Source organism: Anopheles maculipalpis, chromosome 2RL (genome assembly GCF_943734695.1).
Source record: "Anopheles maculipalpis chromosome 2RL, idAnoMacuDA_375_x, whole genome shotgun sequence".
NCBI lineage: Eukaryota > Metazoa > Arthropoda > Insecta > Diptera > Culicidae > Anopheles > Anopheles maculipalpis.
This window is the reverse complement of record NC_064871.1, coordinates 69,212,997-69,240,697: the sequence shown is the minus strand read 5'-3', so window position 1 is coordinate 69,240,697 and position 27,701 is coordinate 69,212,997. Positions and strand designations below refer to the sequence as shown.

Here is a 27,701-nt window from a genome sequence, read left to right as displayed (position 1 = left end):
GGCCTAATACAGTTTAAGGAATAAAGTGTGTAACGGTATAAAATGACTGGACGTGGTCGTAATCAAGGAACGAAGCTCGAAACTACCATCGAGCAGTGTCGCAGTGAAGGACGCTGGAAACGGGTGATTGAGCTTGCTGAAGAGTTAAAAACGGGATATCCTCAAGGTGTGTACTGGAATGAGTCACTCGCCGTAGGTTCTTACCCCATCACAAACCAACAATATGCTTGATTTGCAGAATGTCTTGCCAACTTTCTGACTGGTGAAGGAAAGCTTGAATGCTACCTGGAGGAACATCCGCCGATAGAGGACAACTACTCAAAAGCAAAGCTGGGACTGTCCGAGGCCAAACGCTACCTTAACTCCGTCACTGGTGAGAATGGCAAGAAGGCAGGCTTTGCGCTGGATGCACATTTGCTGTTGGCGAAGCTTTACTTCGCCTGTGGCCAGTATGAAGAATCGCTTCAGAACTTTGTGCTGGCGGAGTTGAACACACTGTCGGAGAAGCATCTATCATCGTATGTTTTACCGTGTTTTTCTGATTGTTGACGAATGTTTCTCATCCATGGTTTGCTTAAATTCATTCCAGGAGAAGTATCAGAATTCTTGCCGAATCGTACGCCATCAAGGGTATGTGTTTGGAGAAGAAAGGCTCCAAAGCACCGTCCAAATTTAAGCAAGCAGAGCAAGAAACGGAAATGATTACGTGCTTTGAACGGGCGGCCGATCTCGGCATACTCTATCTGCAGGGTCAGGACAATAGCAATCAGGGTGAGGTTCGGCGTATGGGAGCCATTCTTGAGACGGGTCTGCAGAGAGCGCCTATCGTGCTGATAAAGGCCGGAAAGCTGCAAAACGCCATCGAACGTTACCGGGTGATGTTGAGCGCAGTCGAAACGAAAGCAACACAAACGTTACGCCTTACCCTGGCCCGTCAGCTGGCGGAAGTTTTGTTGCGTGGTGTGTCAGGCACGATATACACCCTGCCGGCTAGTAACACCCCAACGCGCAATGCATCTGGCGGCAGCAACAAGCGCCTCTGGGAACCGCGCAAATATTCCGGCCGACAGCAATTCATCCCGAAGAATCAACACGAAGAAACGATCTTGCTACTGCTTATCGCGGAAACGCTCGCCGTACGAGATGCCGTGCTGTCGCAGTCGCCCGAGTTCCGTGACGCACGCGTCCACTCGCTCGGTAATGCGACAGCCATCTACGATCTGCTCACGTTGGCGACCGTACGCTGGAATCAGGTGCCGCTTCTGCATGATTCGCTCGAGAAGGCACTGAAATTTGCGTTCGGCGAAAGTCACGTTTGGAAGCAGTACGCCACGTGCCTGATGGCGCTCGGCCGCTACAAGCATGCCGTGTGTGCGCTCAAGGAACATTCCAATCTGGAGCCGAGTGATAGTGTGTCCTGCCTAATGGCGGCTCGCGTTTGCTACGAACATTTGGACCAGGTAAAGGAAGGCCTCGCTTTTGCGGAGGAAGCACTTCGCAAAGAGCAGAAAAGCCCTATCGGACGAAGATCGCGCGCTCAACTGTACGTAGGAATTGGACTGCAACAGATGGCGGTATCGTCGAACCTAGTCTCGGAACGGGATCGCTACAATCGGCTGGCGTACGAAGCGCTCGAACGTGCCGTCCAGCAGGATCCTAACGATCATCTTGTCGAGTACTATTTGGCCTGCCAGCATGCACACAATTACAACATTACAGAAGCGTTGGTGCACATAACGACCGCACTTTCGCTTCGGGCGGAACATGCATCCAGCTTGCTGCTGTTCGCTCTTCTTCTGACAGCCAATCGACGTCCAAAGGAAGCACTGACTGTGGTTCAGGATGCTGTCCAAGAGTTTCCGGACAATTTGAATTTGCTGCATGTGAAGGCCCATCTCGAGCTGTATTTGCGTGATGTCGAGACGGCACTCGAAACGGTCCAACAGATGTTTGCGATCTGGCGAGAGGTATACGAGGTGCAGCTTGCCAACGCTGCCAACGAGCATGACAATGAGAAACATTCGGATACGCGCAGCGTCATACAGATGCAATCGTCTCAAATGTCTGATAAGGATTCTAGTAAGAACATTGTTTCGTTTTTGCTAAGTATTCTCTAAAGCCGTTCCACACGAAGCACAACATTGGTTTTGCAAAAAAAAAAAAAAAAAAAATCAGTGATTTTTTTTATAAAAACGGAATCAAAAATCGACAGCATTTTGACAGAAAATCAGAGTTCCGCTTCGCGTAGACCATGTTCTAGCTCTTTGGCATTAAAATACTGCTCCATTACAGATTCTATCCATGCTGCATCGTTGGCAGCATCGCGTATTGAACATGCGCTAAGCGAAGCGGCCAGCTCGCTTAGTTCGTTCAGCCCACGACCCGGACCGCAGAAAGCTTGGATGATACAGTTCAAGATATGGCTGTTACTGGCTGATGTGTACCTGGCAATCGAGCAACCGAACGAAGCGATCAACTGCATCCAAGAAGCGAGCCTGATTAATCCCGTCTCGCATCAGGTTATGTACATGGTATGTGTATTGCATTTACTTTACTTACTTATAAGGCGTTAAATCCTCTAAACCGCTCGCGGTACAGTCTGTCAGTTACACCATCTCACTTTGGGCCTACTGCGCCTCCTCTGTTCATGTGGAGGATAAAAAGATTTTACGGGCTATCAGTCGTCCGGTGTCATTCTAATGACATGTCCGGTCCCCCATCGGAGCCTGGCGTGTCTAATGCGCTGTGCGATAGTGAGCTCATCGTACCGCTCGTAGAGCTCGTCATTTTAGCGGCTCCTCCATTGTCCATTGTCACAAACGGGGGCCAAAAATCCTTCTGAGAATCTTCCTCTCGAACGCGTCTAAGAGAGTCTCGTCAATTTAAGATAGAGCCCAGAGTTACCTGGGTGAGTATCGGTACTAAAACGGTTATCTATTTAGTCCTAGCTTCGATTGGGGCGGCTCGGGTTTTGTAGGCGACATCGGCGCCGGACTTCAAACGGCAGAACCGGGGTTCAAATCCCACCCGGACCCGTCCCCCCCGTAGTGAGGACTGACTTACCTCACTACGTGGTATTCATAAGTCAAGCAATACGGTCAGGCCGTTCTCACCAACGGTCGTTTCGGAATCCTCTACAGACTTCCAACTATCTCCTCTACTTATGGAACAAGTCGCTCTTGCAGTTAGGGAAAAGTTCTTAAGTTTCATCAATGCTAGCTGGCAGTATGGCAATGCTAGCGGACAAAATGTCGTCCGCTAGTGTAGCCGCTAGTTATCTGCAGGTCTAATCATTTAGTAATTCATCGAAAAGCAGCAGCGGCTTTAGTCTGAAGTTACTTCGGTGACTTGCTACATTCTTGGTAAAACGTTCTTCCGGATCCGTTACGCTCTCTGATTTCTTTTTTTCTCCTTTCAATTTTGTCTTCCTTTCAGCGTGGCCAAATTCACATCTTCCAGTCACAGTGGAATGAAGCGAAACAGTGCTTCCTGAATGCCGTCTCGGCCAATCCGTATCATACGGACGCCCTGCGAGCTCTTGGCGAAGCGCATCTAACGCTCGGTGAACCACGGTTAGCGGAAAAGACACTCAAGGATGCGGCCAAAATAGATCCCAACTGTCCAAAGATTTGGTACGTTCTTTTTTCTGACAAGTATTCTTTGAACTGTGTTTCATAATTATATCTTCCTTCGGTAGGTTCCTCCTCGGACGTGTTATGGAAAGTCTGGGTGATTATACGGCTTCTGCTGATTGTATGTCCACAGCGCTGCAGCTAGAACCGTACTGCCCCGTGCTACCATTTAACGCAATCGGACTCGTTTTCGATTAAGCGATCTAGTCGCAAAGTCGCTCGTAACAACTAATTTAAACACCATCTAGCCCTAGGACACTATTTGACTATTCTTATCGATCGTTGACTAATTTTAGGATGCAGATATTCGACCAGTGTGTTATGTATTCCACTGCCCAGTTGCGTATCTCCACGTGCGGCATAATCATATCAGTTTCAATATCACAAAAGTGAGGAAGTAAGGATGGATGGGTCTATTTTAGAACAAAAGTATTATGCCACGTTGTGTGTCATTGGATCTTTCCTAGGGTAGTAGTAATTGGTTCCTTTTATTCGGGGAAGGATGCATTTTGAAGATATTTGTTTGTACGTTATCCTTACTGGTATGTGGTATATCTATTCGACTAGACCTTAAAGATTATAACCGTATGCTCCCAGGGGTAGTTTTGCTTTATCACTTCTGTGATCGTTTCATTGTTAATAAGTTTAAATGTGGTATTTGTTTTTCGTGTGGATCGTTTAAGAAACGGATGACTAGGGTGCACTTAGGACATAAATTCTAATTTTTCCATCACTCAGACGAATTTCTCGTTAATTCAACTACGAGGCATCCCGGAGTAATTACTCCAGATTAATCGAGAGTAATGCGGAGTAATCTCCGCAGTAATTCGGAGTCATTAGTCATTACTTCTTATATGTCTAGAGTAATCTCCGACACTAACTCCGGAGTGCAGTGCGGAATTAATTGCAGGTTGCTCCGGATTACTCCGGAGTCAACTGCTGATTTTACTTCGGGTTCAAAATCGAAATCGCTGTCGATTCCGCATTCTCCCAAACAAAAAAAAAGGATTTGTTCTGTAACACAAATTTGTGTTACAGTGAATAGTAAACTTTATTCTTTTTTTGTTTGGGATAATGTGTAAATACTCCGGAATCGAAAGCAATTTCGATTTTGAATATAAAGTAAAATCAGCAGTCAAGTTAACTCTGGTTTTTATGCGTCGGAGTCGGAGTGGATTCATTAAGCCACCACTCCGGAGTTCTCACCATTAGTTCACTCATCTAATACGGGCTCTCATAATGATGTATTATCAATCGATGTGTTAAAGGAAATGGAAACCAAATATACAATAAAGTTCGGGCATGGTTAAATTTAGTTCTGTTGCCTTGCTTCGGATCAAATGCACTCTGAAAGAAAGTTCCTCTTTTTTTTTAGATTATTCTCCCAGCTTGAGGAGCAGATTTAAGGTGCTTTATTTTATTTCCTTTTGTAGCACTTAGCTCCGTTCATCAAACGGGTGTGCGATGAGTTATTAGCATTGAGTAGTAGCAACAGGAAATGTTCGTGTCGTTTTAGTCGCTTATGGTGCAACATGTTGCGAGTGTTTTTAAAGCAAAGAAAAAATTAAATTAGCGTAGATGAAGGCAAAAATGCTCAGACAGAACGAAAAATGCTCCAAATGAAAATGTGAACCAACGCCCAGCAACGTTTACGATTCATCATCACTTCCCAGACCACCAGCACGCGGTTTCGGACCGCCAGCCCGCTTAGCCATAATAATTTCGTCCACCTTCAGGATCGTACAGGCAGCACCGACCGCATACTTCAATCCCCAATACTTCGTGGTGTACAGGTCGAAAATGTTTTTCGTCGTAACGTCCACCGTTGCCGGCTGTTCCGACTCGATATCGAAACCCTCTGTCTTCTTGCCCTGCTTGTGCGCCAGATACAGCTGATGCACAACTTCCGTCGCATTAACGCCACTATTTTCGGCCAACGCTTTCGGGAAGCATTCGAGCGCTTTGGCAAACTTGCGTACGGCGTACTGCTCCAACCCCGGCAGTGTATCGGCATACTCGGCCAACTGTTGTGCCAGTTCGATTTCTACCGCACCGGCACCGGGCAGGAAGCGAGGGTCCCGGGTTAATCCCTTGAACGTGTTCACACCATCATCGATGACGCGCTCGATATCGTCCATGTAGTTGTCGGTTGAGCCACGAATAACGACCGTTGCGATGCGACTTTCCGTGCCGTCCGATTTGAAGATCGTAACCGAAGTGTCGCCCAGCTCGTGCACGTACACGTTATCGCAGTAGCCAAGTTCTTCCGTACTCGGGGGCGTTAGGCGAGGCAAAACCGTACCATTGACCGCTTTGCTGAGACGACGCAGATCAAACTTGGAGTTTAGTCGCACCGCCATCAGACCGTACTTGTTCATGTAGTGCAGGGCCATGTCACCGAACTTGGCACCAGCCACGATCGCTGTTGCGCCCGTATCGACGATCGCCTTAATCTGTGCCTCGAGCAAGTTTTCCTCGCCCTGGCTGAACGTTTTCAGTTCCTCGGCCGATTTGATCAGCACCGTACCCTTTGTTTCCGTCTGGATAATGTCCACCGGGCAGGAGTAGAGCGCAATCTTAGCCTTCGACACGGACGTTACCTCTCCCTCTACGAAACGCTTGAACACCATGCCGGGAATAACTTCCGACATCTGCAGCCCGCTGCCAAGAATCTTGCACACACGGATATTGTCCACGTTGAACGTTGTCTGTTCGGGCATAATAGAAATGCATGCCTTTGCGATCAGATCCGCTAGGAAATCTTCGTTGCCGAGCTGCTTCGACATAACCGTCGCACGGATTGCATTTCGCACCGGAAGCAAGCTACGATAGTCCTTGATCTCGTGACACGAAAGCGTGGGCAGTATGTCCAGCGTCTTCTGTAGAGCTTTCTCGTATCCCTCCGTAATGTCACTGCTCGTTACACCAAGCCGCAACAGTTCTTCCGCCTCCTGCAGCAAAGCACCACAGAAAACGACCACAAAGTTGGTACCGTCCCCGGCTTCCGCTTCCTGCATCTGGCTCGCCTCGATCATCAACTTTGCGGCCGGATGTTCCACATCCAGCTCGCGCATAATCGTGCCGGCATCGGATGTAACGAACTGCTTCTCGATGTGGTTGATGATCATCTTGTTCATGCCGTTCGGACCGTACGCCGACATGACCGAGTTGGCAAACTCTTTGCAAGCATGAATGTTACGGTAGACCGCTTCTTCGAGACCAGAATATGCCTGCAAACAAACATGTGTGTTTTTCCTCACGTGAATCATCGTCATGTACCGTGGGGGGGAGCTACCCGGGTGCCGGGTGTAGGATGTTTTTTCCCACAATGTTTCCATTATTTTTCACTTACCGTAGCTCCATCCTTGAGCATCGATGCAAATCCGGGTGCTTTCGGTACGTGTAGAGCCATTTTTGTGCACAGATTTTTCTCGTTTTACGGAACGACGGCTGGAACTTGGAACAAAACCTGCAATGCTCTCACTCTCGAACAAGGTTCGTTTGCTTCTTCTGCCGTGTGAGGTTAGATTCGCAGCTGTCAGTTTAGTCTCCCTTCCACCCAGATGTTGATGACTCCACGTTCGATACTTGTACTTTTATGATCTCTTTTTTTGGGCAAAGAATTAAATAATTATAAGGGTTTGAATTCATATTTTGTTGTTTTACTGTCTTTGTATGGATAACCAACAGATTCTCGGTTTGCAATTAATAGAAAAACATTTTCATTGTTATTTTTTTTAATATTTTACCACAGTTGATATCGTCTGTACCCAACAGGCAAATTTAACAAAGATTTTCTGTGTCGTACCCAGGGCAATGCCCAAGTACATGGACCGAGATATTAAAATGAAAACTCAAAAAGCTGAAAACTTACGTCCAAAAAATGTCGGTTCATGTGTTATTTGGACCACGCCATGCTATCTCGCTCTTCAACCGTAAACTCCCATAGAAACGCATAGGAAAAGACAGGGAGGTGAAATCTTTCCGAGTTTTCTGCTCGAGGTCGAAATCGAAAGGTCTTTTTGACGTAAAGTTTTCAGCAATCCCTCTTTCAACTGAAAATTTTAGACATCTCGTACGGTATACCATTTCTTTATGGCGAATTTGCACGTAGTACAAAGTACCAATTTTCGGCAGTGTTCCTGTTTTCTTAAAGTTAGTAAAAGCATAGTAACGAAAAAACGTTAATTAACGGTAACTTCTTATTAAGGCAAAGATCAATGTTTATTCGCCAAATACGAATTTTGGGCACATTTAGGCGGATATTTATCGAAATTCGGCAGGTTTTGTGATAAAACAAACCTGATTGCATGAAAAAACTTCAAGAGCAATATTTCTGACCGATAAAATTCGGTATTCGGGATTCGGTAAAAGCTCGAAAAGTCTCCATCAAAAACATTGTGCATTATTACTGAAAATGATACATAGACAACAATCAGAATAGGAAAAGTGAAGCAAAACATGCATTTTAATATATGCCTTACCCTTCACAATGTTTGACTTTTTATCAAAAGATTATGTAAGCCCGGAACCAAGTTTCTTATGAATATGTTACAAGGGCTATATATATATAGCCGCGGATGCGTAGAAACATTTTGAGATCAAAACTTAAGCTAATGATGGGAAGAAAAGGAGTTTAAATTCAAAATTTTGTAATATTTTTTACTACTTCATCCAACCAGTTTTGAACACACTCACATCATACTGTGTACACTAGGCGGCATGCGCTGCGTTTTGCATACATATAGGCGTTTTTCGAGTATTGGCGAACAAACCATTTTCGAGACCTTCTTGAGTTTTATTTTAAATTGTGAAAGTTTCATAAGATTTTTCCAAAAAAAAAAACAAATATTTTTTGTAAAATTAGCGTACAGCGAATTTCCGTATAGCGGGGAGCTGTTGTTTTTTTTACCACAGTTGATTATGTCCGTAGCATTTCTATTTTCGCAGCAGCTGTCAGATGGCAAAAATTTTCTCAGCCACGAAAAAAAACTTCGATTGAAACGATCATCCAATTAAAGCTTGCTGGAATCTCTTCGCACGGCAAAAAGTCAGCCAAAGCAGCAATAATTCACACGCCCTAAATTACTCGAGTAAACCCCCGATTTGCCTTATCTTGCGCGCTTCGTCTGTTTGCTGTTCGGTATCCCCGCGTCCGGATCTCGGATTGTTTTCCGAAAACCCTTTTTTTACTGTGTTTTCCTGTGCGCGGAAGCTACCGTAAAAGCCTTCACCATAGGGCTATCCGAGACAGCCGTGATGGATATAATGGCCTCGAACCTGCAGCAGCAACGAGCAATTACTGAGCAGCTCCGACGTGAAGCTGCCATCCAGCGCATCACGGTTTCACAGGCCGTGGCGGACATCGTGAAGTACGTGACGGAACATCAGGCCGAAGACTGCCTGCTGGTGGGATTCTCCAGCCAGAAGGTAAACCCGTTCCGCGAGAAGAGCTCCTGCAGTATCCTGTAGAGCTGCTGTTGAAGGAATGCTCCGACCCAGCCCCTGCCGTTGGCCAGCATCCAAAGAAGGATGAAGGTCCGATGACGTCATCGGTGGTGGTAGAGTCGGGAGCACAAGCTCAAAATTGTGTACGGAAAAGTTAATTGATGTGTTAAGTGTCTATTTTGGAAAAAGCAAAGTGTCAGCGCCCTGGCATACTAACACATACCATCCTATATATACAGCCTAATAACGAAACAAAACAAAATATGCCAAAACGTATCGAAATTGCCTGTAGTGAGGGGAGCGAAGGTAGGAAGCAACAGTTTGCTGCTTCGAATGTCACCTCACCTTACGCTTCTGATATGTACCGTAAAGCATGCAATAGAACCCCCAAGACCCTCCTCGCCCTATACCGCAAAAGGTGCGGCAGTGTAGCATTTACAACCTCATCCGCCTCAAACCGTGTTTTAGATCATCCAAACACTAACGCCACACAACACGCTAAAAAAAATTTTGATAGAAATTTTACTCCTGCACCATAACTCGTGCCCCACGGCACAGTGTGGCCACACGGGTCAGAATCTATTGCATCTTAACAACTACAGACTGGACTTTTCTCTGGATGCTTCCAATCGTTTTTGTTTTATACCTACATATGTATACTGAAAGGATGGTGGGATTACAAGCTAGTTCCGCAATTTCGTATCATTTTTCGGAAGGAAGAATCTCACCGCGCACAAAACATTGTAAACCAAAACTATTTAGAAACAGTTACAGAGGACGAAATCACAATTTGCTTACTAAAAAGCAACAAAAAAAAGGGTAAAGCAACACAGGACAAATAAGGAAACTAACTCTGCTCTCGTTCAACAAAAGGTGTAGTAGCCAATTTAGACTATTATAGCTGCTGACTGTCGTCGGTGTTGTACAAGTATATTAGGAAACAAAGCAGAAGCAAATCTTATATCAATGTTACTACTATATTATATTTGCCACTACCTGGAATTACGCCCAACCGTCGACGTCGGTTTGCTCGGTTCCGATTAGCCTGTGGCCGGGCGGTTTTACGACCGGTCCCTTCTCAATGGCTTGACCACATCTCCGACTGAAAGATTCGAAGAACTAAAACCCGGATTCAACCCGACACCGAACGGCGGATGGAAATAGTGTGTAATGTGCAACTAATAAAACAGTGGACTAATTAAATGTGCCGTGTAAATGGGTTCCGAGGACTTTGAAAAGTTTGTACGAGTACCATCCGAACAGTACGCTATAAAATTCCTGTTTTATGTCATTAAGTTTCCAAGATGTTTCCCGAATGTTTGGGAAACAGCGTGAATAAGTCCCACATTTAAGAAGGATGATCGTGGTGTTGTTATCCTTTGGTGCTATGTCCAAAGTATTCGAATCCCTTATTCAATCCTACATCCTCCCTTTAGTGACTAGTAACAGAGTGGTCAGTTAAATTAGACAACAGCTTCTCCTCCTCCTCATTCGTGGGGTTATCTCATGTCCCTGAGGGAAGTACACTTCATTCTATTCTTTTCTTTTTAGTTATCAATGACTGCATCACTGCTCTTCCGCGTGATAGACACATTCTTTTTGCTGACGATATTAAAATCTTTTTCCCCGTGTCCTCGTCCTCCAGCTGTCGATCTCGGAACGACCAACGCTCTCGGAACGATTTTTCTGTTTGATGCTCTGCTCCCCCAAAATATTGTTTAGTTTGTTTCCGGAGACTATCTGTAGGCCGATTGGCTTGGAATTACTCCTTATGCGACACCCAATTAAGTGGAGTTTCCTGCTCCAAAGATCTTGTGGTTGAACGAAAGGTTTCCGTTCATGCACGGGGCATCATTTTTCGCATGGCATCCGAAATACGAGACCCATTTTGTCCAACGCCAGTGTACTCTGGATTCCAGCCAGTGCTACTGCTATGCAGAGATTAGAGAGATTCCAGAGAAAATGTACGATGCTTGAAGTCCGTGGATCTCGAAACGGTTCCACCTCCCCATCATACCTTCCTATTCTCTCCGTTGCCGTTTGCTGGGCTTGGCTTAGATTGAATCTCAACATTCGCATGAGCAGTCCTACTTCATTGCCTGTGTTGTTCCTTCTCGACGACTTCGTGAAAGACCTATATTTATCCCTTCTCGTCGTTTGGTTTTTGGCCAGAATGATCCTTGGTTAAGGATCCGTACCCGCCTCATGGAATTTCTTTGTTACCACCATCATAATTATTTTCCTATCCCTTCTTCCCTCTACCCTAGTTATTAAGCAATATGAATTGTTAAATCCAAGGGGCAGACAATGGACTGTAAATAAAGCAAGAAACAGCAATTACAACAATTTTTGTTTGTTTCCATAGCAACTGGCTCCTTATATTAGCGCAACGACTGCTAGCTTTACTGCTATTCATTCTACCATGCATTTAACCACTTCAACCGGGAATCCTTCCGTAACGTTTCCCCATCCATACGTTCTTTCATGTTGCGGATCTGTTCGGCAGCCGTTAGCTTGGTATTGGCCACCTCAATCGCCTCCAGCTTACGAATCACGACACACTCGCCGTTCTCCTTCAGGAACGTGCGTTCCACATCCTCTTCCGTTGGTTCACCGTATTTGTACGTGATCGGGAGTATTTCTACCAAATGTTTCACTTTCCACAGGCGTGCATTATTTTCCGGGATGTTTTTCACCACAGCGACGGCATTTTTCTATGGCGGAATGCACGAAAAAAAGCAATATTACGGATCGTGTCGAAAACGAAGGGAACTGCACCTACCTCGTACAATCCTAATCCCCGCAATATTCGCTTTTCCCAGTACGGCAATCCTTTGATCGGTTTCAATCGTCGGACGCTAAACAATTTCGATGGTTCACCTTCGAGTGGTGGTATTTCGCGATTGCTATCTCTGCAAAACAAAAAACGATAGTGGAGTGCTGTAAACATTTACACAACACACCAGCGTGTACATTACCTTGGGTAGTAATAGATTTGATCCTTCAGGATACCATCTTTGTAGAGAAACTTTTTGTTCGGTTTGCCGTAGTGTCGGACCGATACCAGTGCCTTTAGCTGCTGGCCGAGCAGCGTTGAATTTTGGAACACTTTCAGCATCTTTTGTGAGGCCGGTAAGTTAGTTTACTTTACATAACAACACCTGTGCCGCCTGCTTCGATCGGTGTGCTTCGGCGTTTGCGATGTCATATTCTGGTGAAGGACCGCCGGTTTGACAGCTGTGGTTTGAAGTGACGGATTATGAGAAAAGTAAACAACAAGCCACAATTTGCAAATTTTGTTGCGCCAAAAATCTGTTTTATTTAATAAAAAGAAAAGAAAACAAACTGGACCTACATATTTCATGACAAGTTACATGATTGAGCATTTCTGGCAACTGTGATCCTTTCCGGAATATCCGACAAAATTAATATCTTTAGGCTTTTCTAGCAAAACAATATTTTGTAGTAAGTTAATGTAATCCAAATGCATTCCCAACTCCTACCATCATAACTACATCGTAAATCGCTTCCTTTTGATAAATAATATTGCAGCTAAACTTTGACTTGACTGTCAAAACACAATTGATAAACATCCCCCCCCCCCCCCCCCCCCCCCGGCCCATCAACGGGGATGAGGTACCAGCTGCTTTTCGTTGTAATGCAAGCTCGTAGAAACAAGCGCCGGGAAATCCTAACCTAAAACAAGTCAGATTACGGCAGAACCGCTTAAATGGTTTGGATACATCCGTAGGAAACCCTTGTGATTGCTTCCGCCTAGCTAGAAGAATATGGAACATGAGTAAACGCAAATACATATCTTCATCACATGCGTACAACATAAACATAATGCAGCCGGTCTGATCAGATGATGAAAGATGTTTGATGACGAGAATTGCAGCCTGGTTTGTATGATCTTACAAAGTACTACGCACGCAGGATCATGATTATATTAAGAGTTATCGGACTATTGATAACTGTTACATTGTATCATAGATGAGTTCCATGACATATATAACGCTGCTTTATTATAATAATTGTTGTTTTTCAGATTGTTACCCCTTGCGGGGTTTTCAAAAATTGCCATAGCGGACGGTATTTCACGTCCCCAAGGCGGGGTATTGGTATTAGTTTTCAACTAGCAATAATCGCACCTCGGTTGAACCTCATTGGTTACGATATCGCCACTGCGCAAAGCTAACCCTACACTGCCCAACCCGGACCGAGCCATTACGCACCGACATGTTGCTCTAGCGATGCGTACACAGATCACCGCTACCGGCACCCGGCAGCAGCATACACGCACCACCAGCATACATAGCAGCATAGCGCACGCACACATCTCTATGCGTGTTGCGGCGGTCATCCTAGATGTTTAAACTGCAACGGGATTACTGGCATCTCTCGTGGAAGAAACTGGTCTTCGGGCGGCACCCTACTGCAAATAGATGCATTTTTGCATGGGGTGAACTGCATTTTTGATGCAATTTTGCACCCTTTTTGAACGAGTTGCATGGAAAGGGTCAGTTTCAAGGATAGACGAAATCATCCCTAATCCTTGATTCGGCCAGCGGGAAATGAAACAACAATTGCATTATGAACCGTACCGATAGCAATGCATTTCTTACATTGATTATTTTCATTTTCTGTGGGACGATTTGTTCGAGATAATCTCACCTAATATTCCTAAAAGCAAACATTTCGAAAGAAAAAGGCAACATTCGCTATATAGTGCATATAAGCCAACGTTTTCTTATGCACCTATTTACCGAAACATAAAAATTACCATTCGTTTCAATGAGCAAAAATACACCCTTACTTCTATAACCATCTACCCACACGGGTAGGACATACATTTTGTATATGAGTTTGCATTTTCCCGAATAAGAATGCTAATAACTTACGGCCGTCCTTTATGAATAAAAAAAATGCTAATAACTTATGATCTGCTCCTCATATTTGGATGACAATTTTAACAAAGAAAGAGGCTATTGGTTGTCTAACTAATAAAAGTTAGTTGATATCTTCAAAAAATCTTCTTTCATTTACAGTAGCTTATCAAGCGCGAAACATACTTTCTGTGTGAAAATATGCATTTTCCGCTTTATAGAATTTATATTTTTTTACTAAGCAAAAGTGAAATTATAGCTCAATACAACTTCTTCTTCTTCTAGTTACTTCTTTTTAACAAAGTCAAGAAATAAATTTATACAGTCTGATACAAATAAGTGAAGAAGTACCAGATAATCATTCGCAAGGCTCCGGTTATGGCTAAAAAATAATTCAAACGAGACGGCATATTACTCACTTTTGTATAATTCAAGGAATTACACAGGCACAGAGTAAGTGAAGATTGGCATAATATGTGTTTCCCGTGTCCGTGTATCTATCATGCTCTTGAATCTCTGCTAAAACAAGCTCCCGTTGCACAGAAAATACAGAAAATCATGATGAGATATTTGAAGTCATATCGTAATTTCACTATACTATACAACAGAAGCTGAACATTTTAAAAATTACGGCTGATTTAAACAAAAAAATACCTTTTGTAACACAAAGATTGCCCATTTTCAAAGAAAAAATCTGATCTTTTGCTTATCGTAGATGCAAGGAGGATTACAGCTTTGAAAGTGAAAAATAAAAAGAAGAATTTTTAAAATTCTCAACTAAATGGCAGCAGAAAATATCTCCAGTTTCTTACAAATTCATACAAATATGACGAGCAGATCAAGAGATACATACTTTATAATACAAAGAAATACAACCCACCCATACAAAATATATAACCTACCCGGAAAATGGTGGCATAGAAAATAAAGGCATAAATTGAAAATTAAATTAAAAGTATATTTCTCAAAAAAATGTACCAAGCATGCCCGGGATAAGGCAAAGAATAAGGAGTTAATGGCTTATTAATAATGTTCATTGTTTCAGTCATCACACGTGGTGTTAACAATACAGCGACGTGTCGTCATACTTAATCAATAAATATATTTCACAGGTTTCAAGCATACACTCCAGTAAAGACCGTTGAAAGCACGAATAATGTAAAAAGAAATACTTTACCTGAATGCAAAATAGATCGGCACGCTGCTGCTGCAACATTTATAAGGTTCGTTACATCTTCACTCAGGTTCAAGGATTCTTTTTATTTTACAAAACATTCGTATAGAAAACCCACATCGAAAAGGAACGAAAAGCTTCCTTTTCTTCCATTCTTCCGTGCCTACTTTATCCGTACCACATCCAGCAATCTGTGTGGGACCGGTCCAATCGAACCGGCGGCAGAGCGTGCCGATGAACCACACCGTTGCTGCTGCTGTTGGACCACCGAACCGGGCCGGGTATTGCTGGCCGAAACGGTCACCACCGTGGTGGCCGAACTTCCCGGTCCGATCGTATGCCGCACCATATCTCGCAGGGCGGCGGTCGTTTTAGCACGATTCTTCAGCTGATCGAAGATGCGCTTCTTACTGTCTTTGAACTTCTGAAACCGGCTTTCCCGCACCAGGATACGTTCCTTCAGCAGCGACAGCTTGTACCGCTCCTGTTCAAGCGTTTGCTTCAGATTGTGTGCGTGCATCTTTCGTTCGAGCTGATTATCGATTTTTAACCGCCGCCGATACACATCCATCACCTTGCGGCGTAAACCTTCCGCCCGGTTGGCGCGCTCTTCCAGCGTTTCTACCAACGATTGGCGCCAGATGTCTCGATCGAGTACCTTCTCCTCCTGGTTAACCGTTGCATCTTCCAGGCGCTTTAGTTCGCGGCTTCTACGTTCACATTCCCGGATGCCTTTCTTGATTTCTATGTTCTTCAGCAGACTGGCCGACCGGAGATCTTTTTCACTGATTTCGTTCTGTATCTTTTCGATCTGTTGCTGTTCAAGCCGGGCCAACCGTTGCTTCCGATTGCGCACCTCGATCATTTCGATGGTACGCTTTTGACGGATGGCTTTGCGGTAGTTGCGCTCCTGCTGATCGAGCAACGATTTGCGGAATACCTTCTCCTGCTCCCAGCATTGCTGGGCAAGCACCGCCTCCTCTAGCTGTTCCAGCTCCTTTATGCGCTTCAGAACCATGCAGTGGAGAATGCGACGATCGTGATCGGTTAGATCGGTGCGGTTCGTGATGAGTTCTTCGGGATGACCTTCGGAAGGGTTGACGGACTCCTGCTGAAGCGAGACAGCATGCAGCCGGCGACATATGGCATGATAGTCACTGGAAATCGAATCGTTACCGGTATGTTCGATCGAATCCGCTCTGCCTCGCTGCGATGCCGAATGTGGCCGTCGCCCTCGCGTACCTGAAGGTTTTCCTTTCTTCGCTCCCTCCCCATTACGTGACCTTTGCTCGGAACGGCTTTTATACGAAGAAAGGTCACTAGTCGAAAGGCAACGTGTAGCCGTTTTATTCTCGGTAGTCAAAAGTCGTTTGTTAGCGACGTCTGGTTCCGAGGAAACTTTCGTTGAGGACGCCCTGGATCCAGCACGAGTTCTTTGCGGCTGTTGTTCGCTAGACACAGGACGGGGTTTTCGCGACACATCTGCTGAACTTTCCGACCCCAGCCCAGTCATACAGCTCGTACTCCCAAAGAGCGTTCCATCGGTATCGTCCGTTCCTTCCCGATCGTTACCATGGTGATGGTGGTGGCGATGATGGTGTCCCAAATGATGTTGTAACCGGTGATGCACATTGTAGTTTATGTGAAAATTATAGTTGTAGCAACAATTGTAGCTAAAAAGGGAAGAATTCTCGCTACTAGCGCTACCACCGCCACCAGCTCCTCGCCGTCCCACGACCGGTGCACTACAGCAACCTCGACCGTGCCTATGGTAACCGCCACCTTCAGGCACTACCACCGATGTATCGGATTGTTCCGATGCTGGCCTGGCAGGACTTTCCGATTCAAAAGAGCGCACATCGTAATCCACTCGGTTACTATTACAGTCTATCTTGGATGAACGGAATTTTCGTTTTAGTTTACTTTTCAGTTTCCACATTTTGTGTGCTGATTTTAAGCGAAAGAACCAATTAACTGTCCGATTCACTTGCACTTTCGAATGTGTGCGCACTCCTCGTGGTTCGCTCCGATAACAATAATAACATGGAGCTGTTTCGCATTCTATCGATCCAACAAATAGAAGCGACGCTTTTCTTTATCAAAACCATTTTTCCCTTGCCATGGCAACCTGAAGGGATTGTGGGTAGTTACCAATGACGATGGCATTTCTTTTTTTGTTCCTGCCGTTATTTCCCAGGTGGGATTGTGGAACTTGTGTGGAATAATTAGACAATTACGGAGGGAATACACCGAACGAAGCAAATGGTTCGAATTGTGCTGGAATGTCTGCAAGAACGGAAGTATGTATCCTACATACACCGTGTCAAATAATTGTCCGTACCGAAAAGGCAGGGATACAAAATAATTGGTAAAACATATTCAATAAATCAAAACAAAAGCATAATTTGTTCCACAAAATAGTTCAATGTATTGTTATCATCAATAATCTGCTATTAATTTATTCAAAAAATCGATTTCGTGATAAAAATGATTTACCATTTTTTCCAAAATTAACGCCAAAACATTATCCGTACAACGAACAAACGCCCGAACGCTTATCGAATCCAATTACTCAAGTTAGTAATCCGTATGTCTGCATGTTAGGTGCCTCTTTTACCACGTATGAACCAACCAAACTAAAAAAATATTATTTTCGTAACATTTGAAAATATACTCCCTGTACGGACAACTCACAAAAAGGACTAATAATAGCCCTGAATGCTTGGAGTGTAGAAAACAACTGTAAAATGTTTTAACTTTCTTCAAATGATTCTTTTCTTTGACTTACACTGAACGGGCTTTTTGAAAAAATGTAAAACAAGGCAAGGAATGGGTTTTCTTTCAGCGGAATTCAAAATTATATTAACAAGCGCTTTCACACGTTCGAAATAGGTTGTATTGTTATTTTCCATATATATGTTGAACTCCGATGCTGGAACATTCATCGGACGTACAAACAAAACATACGGGAACGTGTTTCCGCGTTACTTGCTTGATGTAATGTGAAGTAACGAACTAAAGCAATAACAGGCCTTAGTATTGATTGCACACAGTGCAATATGGTCGAGCGACCAGCGAGACAGAGAGATACTGATCACATACCGGTCGTCCAGAACTGGAGGGTTCGGGAGCAGCAGCTTATGGGTCAGCAATCGTCACCTCAACCTCTACACCGGGTTCCATGTTAATCGAGGTGATTTGTTTCACGATTTCCGATGGCGAGTGCAGATCGATGATACGCTTATGGATGCGCATCTACAATTGGAGTGAAAGGAAGAGAACGTAAGACAATACCAATAAAATGATTCATGGTTAAAGGGTGAAATCGTTAAAGATGATTTTCAGGAGCAAAAAGTTACTTCTCGCAATAGTGAGAAGCAAGACTTTGTTCCTAGGATAACTAATGTATAACTAATCGGAGACTTGAAGAATTAAGGACAATCAATCAAGCACTATGATGTTGATTTAATCTAGGCCCGCCTTTTGAAGATGATGCTTTTGAGGATTAAAATTTAAACCTTTAGCATACACATCTTGCTTTCGACTTGCCCTTACACCTTCGCGCGCTTGCTAAACGTACCTGGAAACGATCCCAAGTCTTCGAACCTTCACCGCAAGGAGTCTTACGGGTCGTGATGCGGAGGATCTTGGTCGGCATGCGAACTGGACCCTGTAAATGCACAACAAATGAACAACCGTTAAAACTCTATTCCTGGTCTCGGATAAATGAACCGGACACTTACCTTGACGCGCAGCTTCTGCTTCTTAGCCCCGGCAATCAGATCGGCACACACCTTCTCCAGGCTGCGAACGTTCCGGGATGTCAGCGTGATACGGATGCGATGCACGGTCGCAGTCTCAACGACTGGTTTCTCAATGTCCTTGGTAGCTACGGCAGCCTACAACGATAAACGCAGGAAAGAAAAACACAATAAGCATTAACATTCCCGTGACACGTGTATCAACACAGCACAAATACCCGCGCCCGCGACTCGAGCAACCTAACCTAGCATTTACAACACTATGCTGTTACCGTCTAAAATCCATGAAAGTGGTACAAAACCACAGGATTTTATACACGGATGGAATGAGCACACAAAATTACGTACCATGATGATCGTCAATTGGAGAGAAGAATTTCCTGGTCGAGATAATCAACAAACGATTGACCAGCGCTGAACCAGTCCAAACCACTCTGTTGTACAACTTTTGACGAAATGGACGAGTGTAGGTTTTATTTTCAGCATCAGCTGTCAGTTGGACGTATATATCACCGGCAAATAAAAGTTGTCTGTTCTAGGTTTATTTTATATGAAAATGGAACTGCATGTATGAAACATCTACTTGGAAGAGATATCCGTCCCGAGAAACGCAACGATGTTTGAACCTAACTGCAGGCTATAAACTCAAAAACGCAAATTAAAGCATGCGTTTTCAATCTTTTTATTATTAAATGGATGTGAAGGAAAAATGCAAGATTGAACAGTGAAAACATAACACAAATAAACCCTTTACAAATTAAAAAAGGAATTACGCTGTCCAGATCAAGACAAAAGTAATAAAACAACCTTTTTTCATTAAAACAGCATACCGCACAACCCTGCGAGCTTGGTGACAGTTGACAGATGCCGCGAAGCGCTAGGTTAACTTCCGGGCCAGAAGGGTAACAACTGTCAAACTCGGTCTCCTCTCGCTCTTTTTCCGGGCATCTTTGATGTGCTAGTGGACACATTTCGTTGTGAACCCAAATAAAAATCGCTGTAAGTGTCGCTTAAAATCGGTCAATTCCCTCAAAATGGTGCCCAACTGTTAGCCAAACAAAGGCCACGTCCGTAGAAGTTTTCATCTTGATGTGGTGCGGTTGATTTTAATTGAGAAAAGTGCTATTTGTGTTTTCCCGGTGGTTGATGTTGTCAGAAGGAGAGAATGTTGATGACATGACACCGCCTGAGGAAGCGCGCCTTAGCCCGAGAAGCACTCGATTATTGAGGATGGAATTGGCATCAACAGCATCATATAGTGTAAATAATGTTAATAATCAGAGTGTATTTCTTGGTCCCTAGATGGTGTTCGGTTCCAAGGTGATCAAAGCCGGCAACGGCGAACCCGATGCGTTCGAGACGCAAATCGGCCAGGCCATCCTGGAGCTGGAAATGAACTCGGATCTGAAGCCGCAGCTGCGTGATCTGTACATCACCCGTGCCCGTGAGGTCGAGTTCAACAACAAGAAGGTAAGATATTCTCCCCGGCCTGTGGTTAAAGGAATCGGCTGAAAACTTAGCATCATCTTGCTTTATATTTTAGGCGATCATTATCTACGTGCCGGTGCCGAAACAGAAGGCCTTCCAGAAGGTACAGACCCGCCTGGTGCGCGAACTGGAGAAGAAGTTCTCCGGCAAGCACGTCGTGTTCATTGCCGAGCGTCGTATTCTGCCCAAGCCAATGCGCGGTCGCCGCGATCCCAACAAGCAGAAGAGACCGCGCTCGCGAACCCTCACCGCTGTGTACGATGCCATCCTTGAGGATCTGGTGTTCCCCGCCGAGGTTGTTGGTAAGCGTATCCGTGTGAAGCTCGACGGTTCTCAGCTGATCAAGGTGCACCTGGATAAGAACCAGCAGACCACCATCGAACACAAAGTAAGTGTGAGAAGTGTGTGTGTGTGGATCGTGTGATCGAATGGCCGAAATTGTGTTGTTAGTGAAGTTCGTTAAAAAATAATTATTCAATTGTGGTGAAGTGTTTAACCATTTTGGTAGATCCACGAAGGACAAAATGTTGCTTTCAAATGGCCACGAATTAATGTTTCCTATTTTTCATTTATTGTACAGGTTGACACTTTTGCGTCGGTGTACAAGAAGCTGACTGGCCGTGACGTTACGTTCGAATTCCCAGAGAACTACCTGTAAAATAAGATGGGCGTACTAGGGTATAGCCGAAGTCAGCAGCAGCAGCACTTGCTTTTGGAGTGTTTGTGTTACTGTACGTCGTGGGAGATGAAGGAGTAAAGGGTGGACGCAGAAAAGCCGTTACAAATATCCATCAATAAAATCGTATGGATAGGAAAAATTAATACATCCTTCACGTGAGTCAATATCAACCGGATTGAGAATTTAGCTTCAAGCCTGAAGTTTATTTGAGGCATATCAACATGATAAATGATGGTAGGTGCAAATATTATCTTAGGAAAGATAATCATTTTGCGATTATGCACGGAAGAGATGGTTTCGGTCCCGTACACGGCAGCATTGTGTATCGAATCCTATCTGGATTGGCAAGGTAAATTTTGGTGCCAGGAATCACAACGTGCTCGTTTTGTGTGATTTTACTTTTCCTATCCATATGGACGGCTTATACATTCTTTTTGAGCTGGGTAGCCCGGTATCACTCTCATGAGATGACCAACCAACTGGAGCCTGGATTAAAACTAGATTTACGGGGCATATCCCTGCTTTTTGCCTTACCCCGGGCATGCTCGGGATAATTTATAGAATACCTAGACAAATATTTGATTCTCATTTTAGTGCAAAATGATTTTTTGAAAATTGATTTAAATATTTTTTTCGATTTTTTTTCCATTACTACCCCGTCTACTACCGCCCTCCCGGGTGGGCCAATTGGTTTGTATGGGAATTGACAATTTTTCGGGTTGTAAAGATTGTATCTTTTAATCTATTGGTTGTATTTTCTTGAAATATTAAATAACGGTTAGGCTATTTGTTGTCTAACGAATTACAGTTTGTTGAGAATTAAAAAACATCGTTTTTATTTTTCACATCCAAAGCTTCAAAGCTCCTTGCATCTATGATGAGCAATTGTTCGCTGACCAGAGTTTTTCTTTGAAAATTGGCAATCTTTACGCTGTTAATCTTATTTATGTTGCTTAAATTGGGCGTAAAAGTTTCTTTTGTAAGGACTTTGATACATAGCATAGTTAAATTAGCATATAACTTCAAATACCTCATATTTATCACATGATATTAAATTTTTGCATAAACTCTAATTTTTTTCTGATTCCCGACCTATCTGTGCATCGCTCCTGCTTACCTTTGTGTTTGTTAACAGGTGGTTTTGTCTTCAATACTTTAATTTTTGCATTAGTAATCTTCAATTTGAGGTTTTGTGTCGATCCTTTGGTAGCAAAGCTTCAAACCAGCCAGTGATGACTATGTATTCGTATACATAGGATACATATTTACCTGTAGGAAATGGGCTATGTAGCTTTCACCTTCGGATCTCAGATAACCTGATTGAAGATGAGACCAGAACTCCCATCTCCATTGGACAGAGCCTCAGAGTTCATCAAAAGGTCCTGAGAGGTTTATATCTATCGATAGCAAGCAAGCTGGCAAGCTCGGCCAAGTGTAGTTGATTGGAATGCCATTTTCTCCAAAATAAACGCCGTATGGAGATGATCAGTGGATTTGGAAATAACCTCTGTATGGGTAATAAACTCCGCAATTGCTTCAATCTAGCTTATTGTCCGTCTATATGAATATTTTAATCACAAGACATTCGGTGTGCTTTCCCACATTTAATTTAAAAAAAAATATGAATTTCTTGTTCGAGAGTTCGACTGGTAAAATATACGTTCTTCTTGTTGTCAATAAGTTCCTTTCTTGCATTCGACGATCGCTGATTGATACTATTTTCATCCCTCACACACAGCATAATTTAACACTACCAACCAAGCACACAGCATAACCAACTACGATTAAATGCTACCTATCGCAGCACCATCTATCGGTTAGTAGCATCGTTATCGCACCGTAGTTCGAATTTGTTCACCATTTCGATATCGAACAGCATCGGAAAAGTTCGACCAACTTCGGCTTTCAAACTGTGCGGATGACATTTACTGGGGGTTGAAGAGAAAAAAAAATCTTCAAAACAAGGAAAGAAAACCCAGAAGGACGAACGACGAAGCAGGGACAGAAAAGAAAGAAAAGCTAGCGCGCACTCCTCGGCAGAGGAGGGGGTGGGGGAGTTTTTCCTGCTGCAGTTGGTGTGAAAACTTTCCGTGAGTGAAAAACCAAGCGATAAATTGTATAAGGCCAATCCATCCTTTGGCGCGGTGTTTGTTTTCCCGCGGCAAACAAACTCGCCGTTAATATTCATCACCATCAACAATTTGCTGTGAGGTTTAGTTAGTTTATTTACCTTTTTAGTATTGTCCCTGTGGGTGGACTGTGGGTGAAGGAAGGGTTGGTAGGGGACACTGCATACGGAAAAGCTGCAGAAAGACGAAAAATTGCACCGAGTGGTATGTTTTAAGCAAAAAGTGATCGTTTTCCTTGTTTCTGCTAACTGTTCCTGTTGTGAGGTGTAGTGTTGGTAGCAAGTGGTGGTAGTGGGACGTAAAGGTGGTAAGGGGTGTTCTGCTTTGTGTAGTTGTCCTTTGCATAGTGTTTTCTTGTTGTTGCGTTTCCTGACCGGGGTATGGAGAAGCAAATCGGAAATGATCCTATTGGAACAATGCTCAGGTAACGTTTGGGTTGTATTTCACATCGCGAAGAAGAATAATAATGACACAAAGGTCTTGTTTTTATTTACAGCTCGACCACAGGAACGGTGGAGCAAAAATCTCCACAAGCTACCGAACCGAGCTCCACCGGCATCAATGGCACGAAAGAACCGCTCAGAACATGTTTAATGTGTTTGTTACCCTTCGAGGAGCTCAGTTCGATTGGAACCGATTCGGTGGAAGAGTTGAAACGGATAGTGGATAATATTTATAAGATTGCCAAAATAGAGGTAAAACACAAGTACAGACGATTGTTTAGCGCTACCACCACCATCACATTGTTGAAACTTTCGTCTTTATCTTCCATGCAGGTTAAACCAGTCAACGGAAAGATTGAACCCCTATGTAACGGATGTCGGGCGAAACTGGGCTACGATTACGACGAGGATGCCTACTTTGATATGCTTAGCCAGATGTACAACAGTGAGGCACAGTGTAAATCGCCCACAATCACAATGCACAACGGCATCCCGGTACATGTGGCCGTACCGTGCGATCCCAGTCCCGACTCACCGGCGTTGGGCCCCGGTGGACACTACATCGATGCCGCCTGCGGTACGTTTGTGGTGACGGAACTGGGCGTCGAGGCGTTGAATGCGGACAAGGATGAGCTGGTGTGCGCCATCTGCTCGAAAGCGTTCAATTTTAAATCCACGCTTCGGTTGCACATCCGCAGCCATCATCAAACGGCACCCCGGGACACGATCGAGCTACCGAAGCATCCGCGCAAACCGCGCACCTACGAGTGTACAGAGTGTAATCTTAGCTTTAAGCTAAAGTACGACTTTGATAAGCACATCGGCAGCCACAAGAAACCAAGCATGCACCAGTGCGAAGGTTGCTTCAAACTGTTCAAGCACAAATCCTACTATCTGATGCACCGGAATCTGAAACGGTGCAAGGCACAGTTTTCGATCGATCTGACCAATCCGCTGGAATCGTTCCTAACGTCGGCCGATGTGCAGCAGGCAGTAGAACTGGACACGACCCCGGTAGTGCCATCGACCGGACGGCGGAAGAACGGTACAGCGAAGGATCGTTCCAGTGGGTCTGCTGCGCTCAGTTCCGTGTCACCGTTTCCTTTACAATGTACGCCGGAGCTGGGTTCCCTAACTGACTGTGGCATCCGGAATGCTAGCTAAGGTATTTTTAGCATCGTAACTAAGGGGTTTTTTTTTCTGGCATACCCGGCGACCGTACTGTACGCATCCATATGGGTGCTTTGGATTAAAGTGTGGAGATATCGCCAGATATCGGTTCCTAGGAGGTACCGTCTTAGTACTGTACTTGTACATAAATTCAGCGAATTGATGATGCATTGCTTGCCGATTTTTACAGTAAACTAACAAATTCATAATTTATTCTATGCCATGTATGTGCAGGGTAATGCAAATGACAGGGTACAGCGAGCCTTAACGAATGAGCAAGATCATTCTTCACACGGCAGAACCGGGTTTCAAAACTCATACGAGCTGTTCATCCGCAGTGAGTACTGACTATCCAACTTAAGTCAAGAAGAAAAAGGTACAGAATCACCAAAAATAGTTTTGGAAGCGTGTCCAATTGATATGCTATAAGCCACGGTACACGTAAACTTGAGCGTAAACTCAAAAATTGACCAAAAAATCTGTCAAGAAGTCGCCGCACTCTATGATTTGCATTTCCCTGTAATGTAACCTTCTCCAAAGAATGAAACCAAATTTTTACGTAATTCGATGGCCATACCATTTCTAACGAATAAGTGAGATTGTTTTAAAGTTAAATTCGCGTTAAATTAAATCGCGAATCAATACAAGAAATATTATATACTTAATTTTTATCCCCCACCGAGGAGGTTCAAGCTAGTATTTACGTTCACCAATTTCAATTGTGTTGCAATGTTTTTTTTTTTGTTAAGTTTGTTCTTTCACTATTTAATTTTTAATTTATTCGATTTTAAACACTTGATTCTGCTAGTGTATCTTTATTTTTACTGTTTTTATTTACCTTGATTTGCAGCAGTGAAAAAAAGGGAAAAGGTCCTTTTCCTCGATTGATTAGGGGAAAGAGGGACCATTAGTTCCCGCATATTAGTGTCTACGTTTTATAAAACGTTTCTCGGTGTGTTTGAATGGATGTATGATCGGGGTCCCACAAACGAATGATCGTACTGTGAACTCCATACTAGGCTTAAGACAGGGATGATAAGTTCATTATTTAACGGCAGTCGAACAGTCCATATCTCTCTGGCAGTCATCTAAATTTTAACAGGCTTAGGGTATAGGTTATTATGATCAGTGCCATGAGGGGAAAAACACACACTTAAACACGATCATCAATTCTTTACCATATTTTAGAACTTAACGTAACGCATGAAGCTAACACGGTAGTCTAAGTAAGAGTCAGGAGATAATTGTTGAATAAAAAAAGAACGATATGCCATTTTACTTTAGTCCGGCTGTGTAGTAGCGAAACAGTGCCACAGTTGCTCGTTCGTTTGCTTCTCTAGCTGGCTGCATGAATTGAATTTTCTCAACCTTAACAAAGTTTTACATTTACTAAGAAACTTGTAGCCCTAACCTATGAGTTTCTTTATCATACATCTTCTTTATGTCAACAAATGCCGTAAGGGACCCCCGGGAGTAGCACGTTTCCCGTGCGTGTCCCGTTGATGATTACGGAACGGTCCTATTATGGGAAGAATGTATCTTCCTTACATCCGTGTGGTTCGTGTGTTATTGTGATGATGGTTGGCATGTACGAAGGAATTTAAAAACTAAGACTATAGATGTATAAAAGCTTGAATGCGTACCATGGTAAGAAGCAAACCGAGTATTTTAGGAACAAACAAAAAGGGAAATCAAATCGTATTCAAACAAAAACCCCAAAAAACGTCTAACTTTTATGTTGGAAAAAACATTTTCACTGCATTCGGCACTGAATCTGGTTCGAAAACTCTAAGCGAGGAATAAATCAAGGATGGGAACTCGTACCATATTAAATAACGCTTTGCTTTTTCTTGTCGTTTGAGAAAAAAGTATTTTAAAGGTAAACTTCTCAACCAATTACCCCTTCGAATGATGAAACAGATATTTATTTTTACAGACAAACCCGCAGAAACGTGGGAAAGAACCGTATGTTATGTATTTACGCCGTTAGCTTTACTTAATATATTTATCCATAAACTTTTTGTGGAAATCAGATCGCAAGGAATCATTTACAAACTGGTTCGCCTTCTTCTCCGGTTCGGAACGGGCACAATTCTTAAACACCACATCATCGTCCCACCGGCGTTTCACCTTCATTTCCGCTTTGGCAGTGGAAGAATAGTTCAGCAGCGGATTGCCCGACAGTATATTTTCCATCCGGATGCGTTCCTCTTCCTGCTGCTTGCTACGCTCCTTTTTCGCCGTTTCGGCCGCTCGTTCTTGCTTGATTTTGTTCAGCTCGGCTAGTAGTGCGGCAGTATCATCCTCATCCGAATCTGTGTCCGAGTTTTCGCTATCAACCGGATCATCCGCGTCCAAGTTCTGTGGCGCATCCAGCTTCTGGCGTTTGGTGCTGCCGCTCACACTGCCCGAGCCCTGTTGCTCTATGGCACGGCGTGCAGTCTGTACGGCCGATCCTTTGCCCTGTTTGTTATCGCGTTCACGCTTCTCGAGCTCCTCGCGGAAGTCCCGGTTGCGTAGCTCTTCGCTGGTGCTTTGGCCTTGGTCACGGTACTTGAGCTTTGTGTGTCCGGGCAGATCACGACTGCTGTACTGTTTGGAAAGGGCGCTTAGATCCTTCTCGCCACGGCCACTACCACCGCGCGCGGGATCGAATGTCGGACGGGCAGCGGTCGTCATAGTTGGTGGTTCGGTTAATTCTTTTTATCACAAAACTATTTCCAAGACGCTTTATTTCGATGTGTTTACCCTACAATATATGCGATGCGAATGTTTTGAGGTAGATGACAGCACAAGGATGGTTTTTGTTTTTTTTTTCTCCCTGACAAACGGCATTTCAACTGTCAAATTAGGGGTAGAAAATTGTCATTTGAAATGGGCCGACAAAAACC

The 27,701-nt window shown here is 43.9% G+C and overlaps 9 protein-coding genes and 1 non-coding gene across 10 annotated transcripts; 4 read left to right on the top strand and 6 right to left on the bottom strand.

Annotated features, from left to right (window-relative positions):
• Positions 1-19: 19 nt before the first annotated feature.
• Positions 20-3,830, top strand: LOC126568833 (tetratricopeptide repeat protein 7B). The gene is made up of 6 exons (XM_050225485.1): positions 20-166; positions 239-518; positions 590-2,079; positions 2,293-2,531; positions 3,436-3,632; positions 3,698-3,830. The coding sequence occupies exons 1-6, from the start codon at positions 43-45 to the stop codon at positions 3,828-3,830; spliced, it is 2,463 nt and encodes an 820-aa protein (XP_050081442.1). The 5' UTR covers positions 20-42.
• Positions 3,831-5,275: 1,445 nt separating this feature from the next.
• Positions 5,276-7,073, bottom strand: LOC126556048 (T-complex protein 1 subunit theta). The gene is made up of 2 exons (XM_050211222.1): positions 6,985-7,073; positions 5,276-6,862 (listed from the first exon to the last, which is right to left on the bottom strand). The coding sequence occupies exons 1-2, from the start codon at positions 7,042-7,044 to the stop codon at positions 5,282-5,284; spliced, it is 1,641 nt and encodes a 546-aa protein (XP_050067179.1). The 5' UTR covers positions 7,045-7,073; the 3' UTR covers positions 5,276-5,281.
• Positions 7,074-8,829: 1,756 nt separating this feature from the next.
• Positions 8,830-9,104, top strand: LOC126556470 (guanine nucleotide-binding protein subunit gamma-1-like). Its single transcript, XM_050211735.1, has one exon. It carries the CDS (start codon positions 8,892-8,894, stop codon positions 9,102-9,104), a length of 213 nt encoding a protein of 70 aa, XP_050067692.1. The 5' UTR covers positions 8,830-8,891.
• A 2,393-nt stretch (positions 9,105-11,497) lies between these two features.
• On the bottom strand, positions 11,498-12,202 carry LOC126556340 (uncharacterized). The gene is made up of 3 exons (XM_050211597.1): positions 12,059-12,202; positions 11,863-11,992; positions 11,498-11,794 (listed from the first exon to the last, which is right to left on the bottom strand). Exons 1-3 carry the CDS (start codon positions 12,196-12,198, stop codon positions 11,498-11,500), a joined length of 567 nt encoding a protein of 188 aa, XP_050067554.1. The 5' UTR covers positions 12,199-12,202.
• Positions 12,203-13,135: 933 nt separating this feature from the next.
• Positions 13,136-13,276, bottom strand: LOC126560134 (U4 spliceosomal RNA). The gene has a single exon (XR_007607053.1). It is a non-coding gene; the product is annotated as a U4 spliceosomal RNA (small nuclear RNA).
• Positions 13,277-15,303: 2,027 nt separating this feature from the next.
• LOC126556021 (myotubularin-related protein DDB_G0290005) lies at positions 15,304-17,079 on the bottom strand. Its single transcript, XM_050211179.1, has one exon. It carries the CDS (start codon positions 17,077-17,079, stop codon positions 15,304-15,306), a length of 1,776 nt encoding a protein of 591 aa, XP_050067136.1.
• Positions 17,080-18,210: 1,131 nt separating this feature from the next.
• LOC126556432 (40S ribosomal protein S20) lies at positions 18,211-19,390 on the bottom strand. Its single transcript, XM_050211696.1, has 4 exons — positions 19,250-19,390; positions 18,884-19,039; positions 18,721-18,810; positions 18,211-18,395 (listed from the first exon to the last, which is right to left on the bottom strand). Exons 1-4 carry the CDS (start codon positions 19,250-19,252, stop codon positions 18,279-18,281), a joined length of 366 nt encoding a protein of 121 aa, XP_050067653.1. The 5' UTR covers positions 19,253-19,390; the 3' UTR covers positions 18,211-18,278.
• Positions 19,391-19,752: 362 nt separating this feature from the next.
• Positions 19,753-21,211, top strand: LOC126556336 (40S ribosomal protein S7). Its single transcript, XM_050211588.1, has 4 exons — positions 19,753-19,900; positions 20,204-20,371; positions 20,445-20,777; positions 20,970-21,211. The coding sequence occupies exons 2-4, from the start codon at positions 20,204-20,206 to the stop codon at positions 21,045-21,047; spliced, it is 579 nt and encodes a 192-aa protein (XP_050067545.1). The 5' UTR covers positions 19,753-19,900; the 3' UTR covers positions 21,048-21,211.
• Positions 21,212-23,613: 2,402 nt separating this feature from the next.
• On the top strand, positions 23,614-24,829 carry LOC126567430 (zinc finger protein 599-like). Its single transcript, XM_050223652.1, has 3 exons — positions 23,614-23,621; positions 23,694-23,892; positions 23,974-24,829. The coding sequence occupies exons 1-3, from the start codon at positions 23,614-23,616 to the stop codon at positions 24,802-24,804; spliced, it is 1,038 nt and encodes a 345-aa protein (XP_050079609.1). The 3' UTR covers positions 24,805-24,829.
• Positions 24,830-26,799: 1,970 nt separating this feature from the next.
• On the bottom strand, positions 26,800-27,509 carry LOC126556301 (protein CWC15 homolog). Its single transcript, XM_050211546.1, has one exon. The coding sequence runs from the start codon at positions 27,487-27,489 to the stop codon at positions 26,803-26,805; it is 687 nt and encodes a 228-aa protein (XP_050067503.1). The 5' UTR covers positions 27,490-27,509; the 3' UTR covers positions 26,800-26,802.
• Positions 27,510-27,701: the final 192 nt, after the last annotated feature.

What these genes read in the sequence shown, in the direction of transcription:
- LOC126556336 (XM_050211588.1), top strand. Translation starts at nt 20,204, where the DNA reads ATGGTGTTCGGTTCCAAGGTGATCAAAGCCGGCAACGGCGAACCCGAT. An exon ending in TCGAGTTCAACAACAAGAAG is followed by an intron (nt 20,372 to 20,444) that starts GTAAGATATTCT and finishes TTTATATTTTAG; the next exon opens with GCGATCATTATCTACGTGCC. An exon ending in AGACCACCATCGAACACAAA is followed by an intron (nt 20,778 to 20,969) that starts GTAAGTGTGAGA and finishes TTTATTGTACAG; the next exon opens with GTTGACACTTTTGCGTCGGT.
- LOC126556301 (XM_050211546.1), bottom strand. Translation starts at nt 27,489, where the DNA reads ATGACGACCGCTGCCCGTCCGACATTCGATCCCGCGCGCGGTGGTAGT.
- LOC126556470 (XM_050211735.1), top strand. Translation starts at nt 8,892, where the DNA reads ATGGATATAATGGCCTCGAACCTGCAGCAGCAACGAGCAATTACTGAG.
- LOC126556048 (XM_050211222.1), bottom strand. Translation starts at nt 7,044, where the DNA reads ATGGCTCTACACGTACCGAAAGCACCCGGATTTGCATCGATGCTCAAG. An exon ending in TGCTCAAGGATGGAGCTACG is followed by an intron (nt 6,863 to 6,984) that starts GTAAGTGAAAAA and finishes GTTTGTTTGCAG; the next exon opens with GCATATTCTGGTCTCGAAGA.
- LOC126556340 (XM_050211597.1), bottom strand. Translation starts at nt 12,198, where the DNA reads ATGCTGAAAGTGTTCCAAAATTCAACGCTGCTCGGCCAGCAGCTAAAG. An exon ending in CAAATCTATTACTACCCAAG is followed by an intron (nt 11,993 to 12,058) that starts GTAATGTACACG and finishes TTTGTTTTGCAG; the next exon opens with AGATAGCAATCGCGAAATAC. An exon ending in GGGGATTAGGATTGTACGAG is followed by an intron (nt 11,795 to 11,862) that starts GTAGGTGCAGTT and finishes ATTCCGCCATAG; the next exon opens with AAAAATGCCGTCGCTGTGGT.
- LOC126556432 (XM_050211696.1), bottom strand. An exon ending in AGCAGAAGCTGCGCGTCAAG is followed by an intron (nt 18,811 to 18,883) that starts GTAAGTGTCCGG and finishes GTGCATTTACAG; the next exon opens with GGTCCAGTTCGCATGCCGAC. An exon ending in AGACTTGGGATCGTTTCCAG is followed by an intron (nt 18,396 to 18,720) that starts GTACGTTTAGCA and finishes CTCCAATTGTAG; the next exon opens with ATGCGCATCCATAAGCGTAT.
- LOC126567430 (XM_050223652.1), top strand. An exon ending in ATAAGATTGCCAAAATAGAG is followed by an intron (nt 23,893 to 23,973) that starts GTAAAACACAAG and finishes TCTTCCATGCAG; the next exon opens with GTTAAACCAGTCAACGGAAA.
- LOC126568833 (XM_050225485.1), top strand. Translation starts at nt 43, where the DNA reads ATGACTGGACGTGGTCGTAATCAAGGAACGAAGCTCGAAACTACCATC. An exon ending in TCGGAGAAGCATCTATCATC is followed by an intron (nt 519 to 589) that starts GTATGTTTTACC and finishes AATTCATTCCAG; the next exon opens with GAGAAGTATCAGAATTCTTG. An exon ending in AATGTCTGATAAGGATTCTA is followed by an intron (nt 2,080 to 2,292) that starts GTAAGAACATTG and finishes GCTCCATTACAG; the next exon opens with ATTCTATCCATGCTGCATCG.
- LOC126556021 (XM_050211179.1), bottom strand. Translation starts at nt 17,079, where the DNA reads ATGTGGAAACTGAAAAGTAAACTAAAACGAAAATTCCGTTCATCCAAG.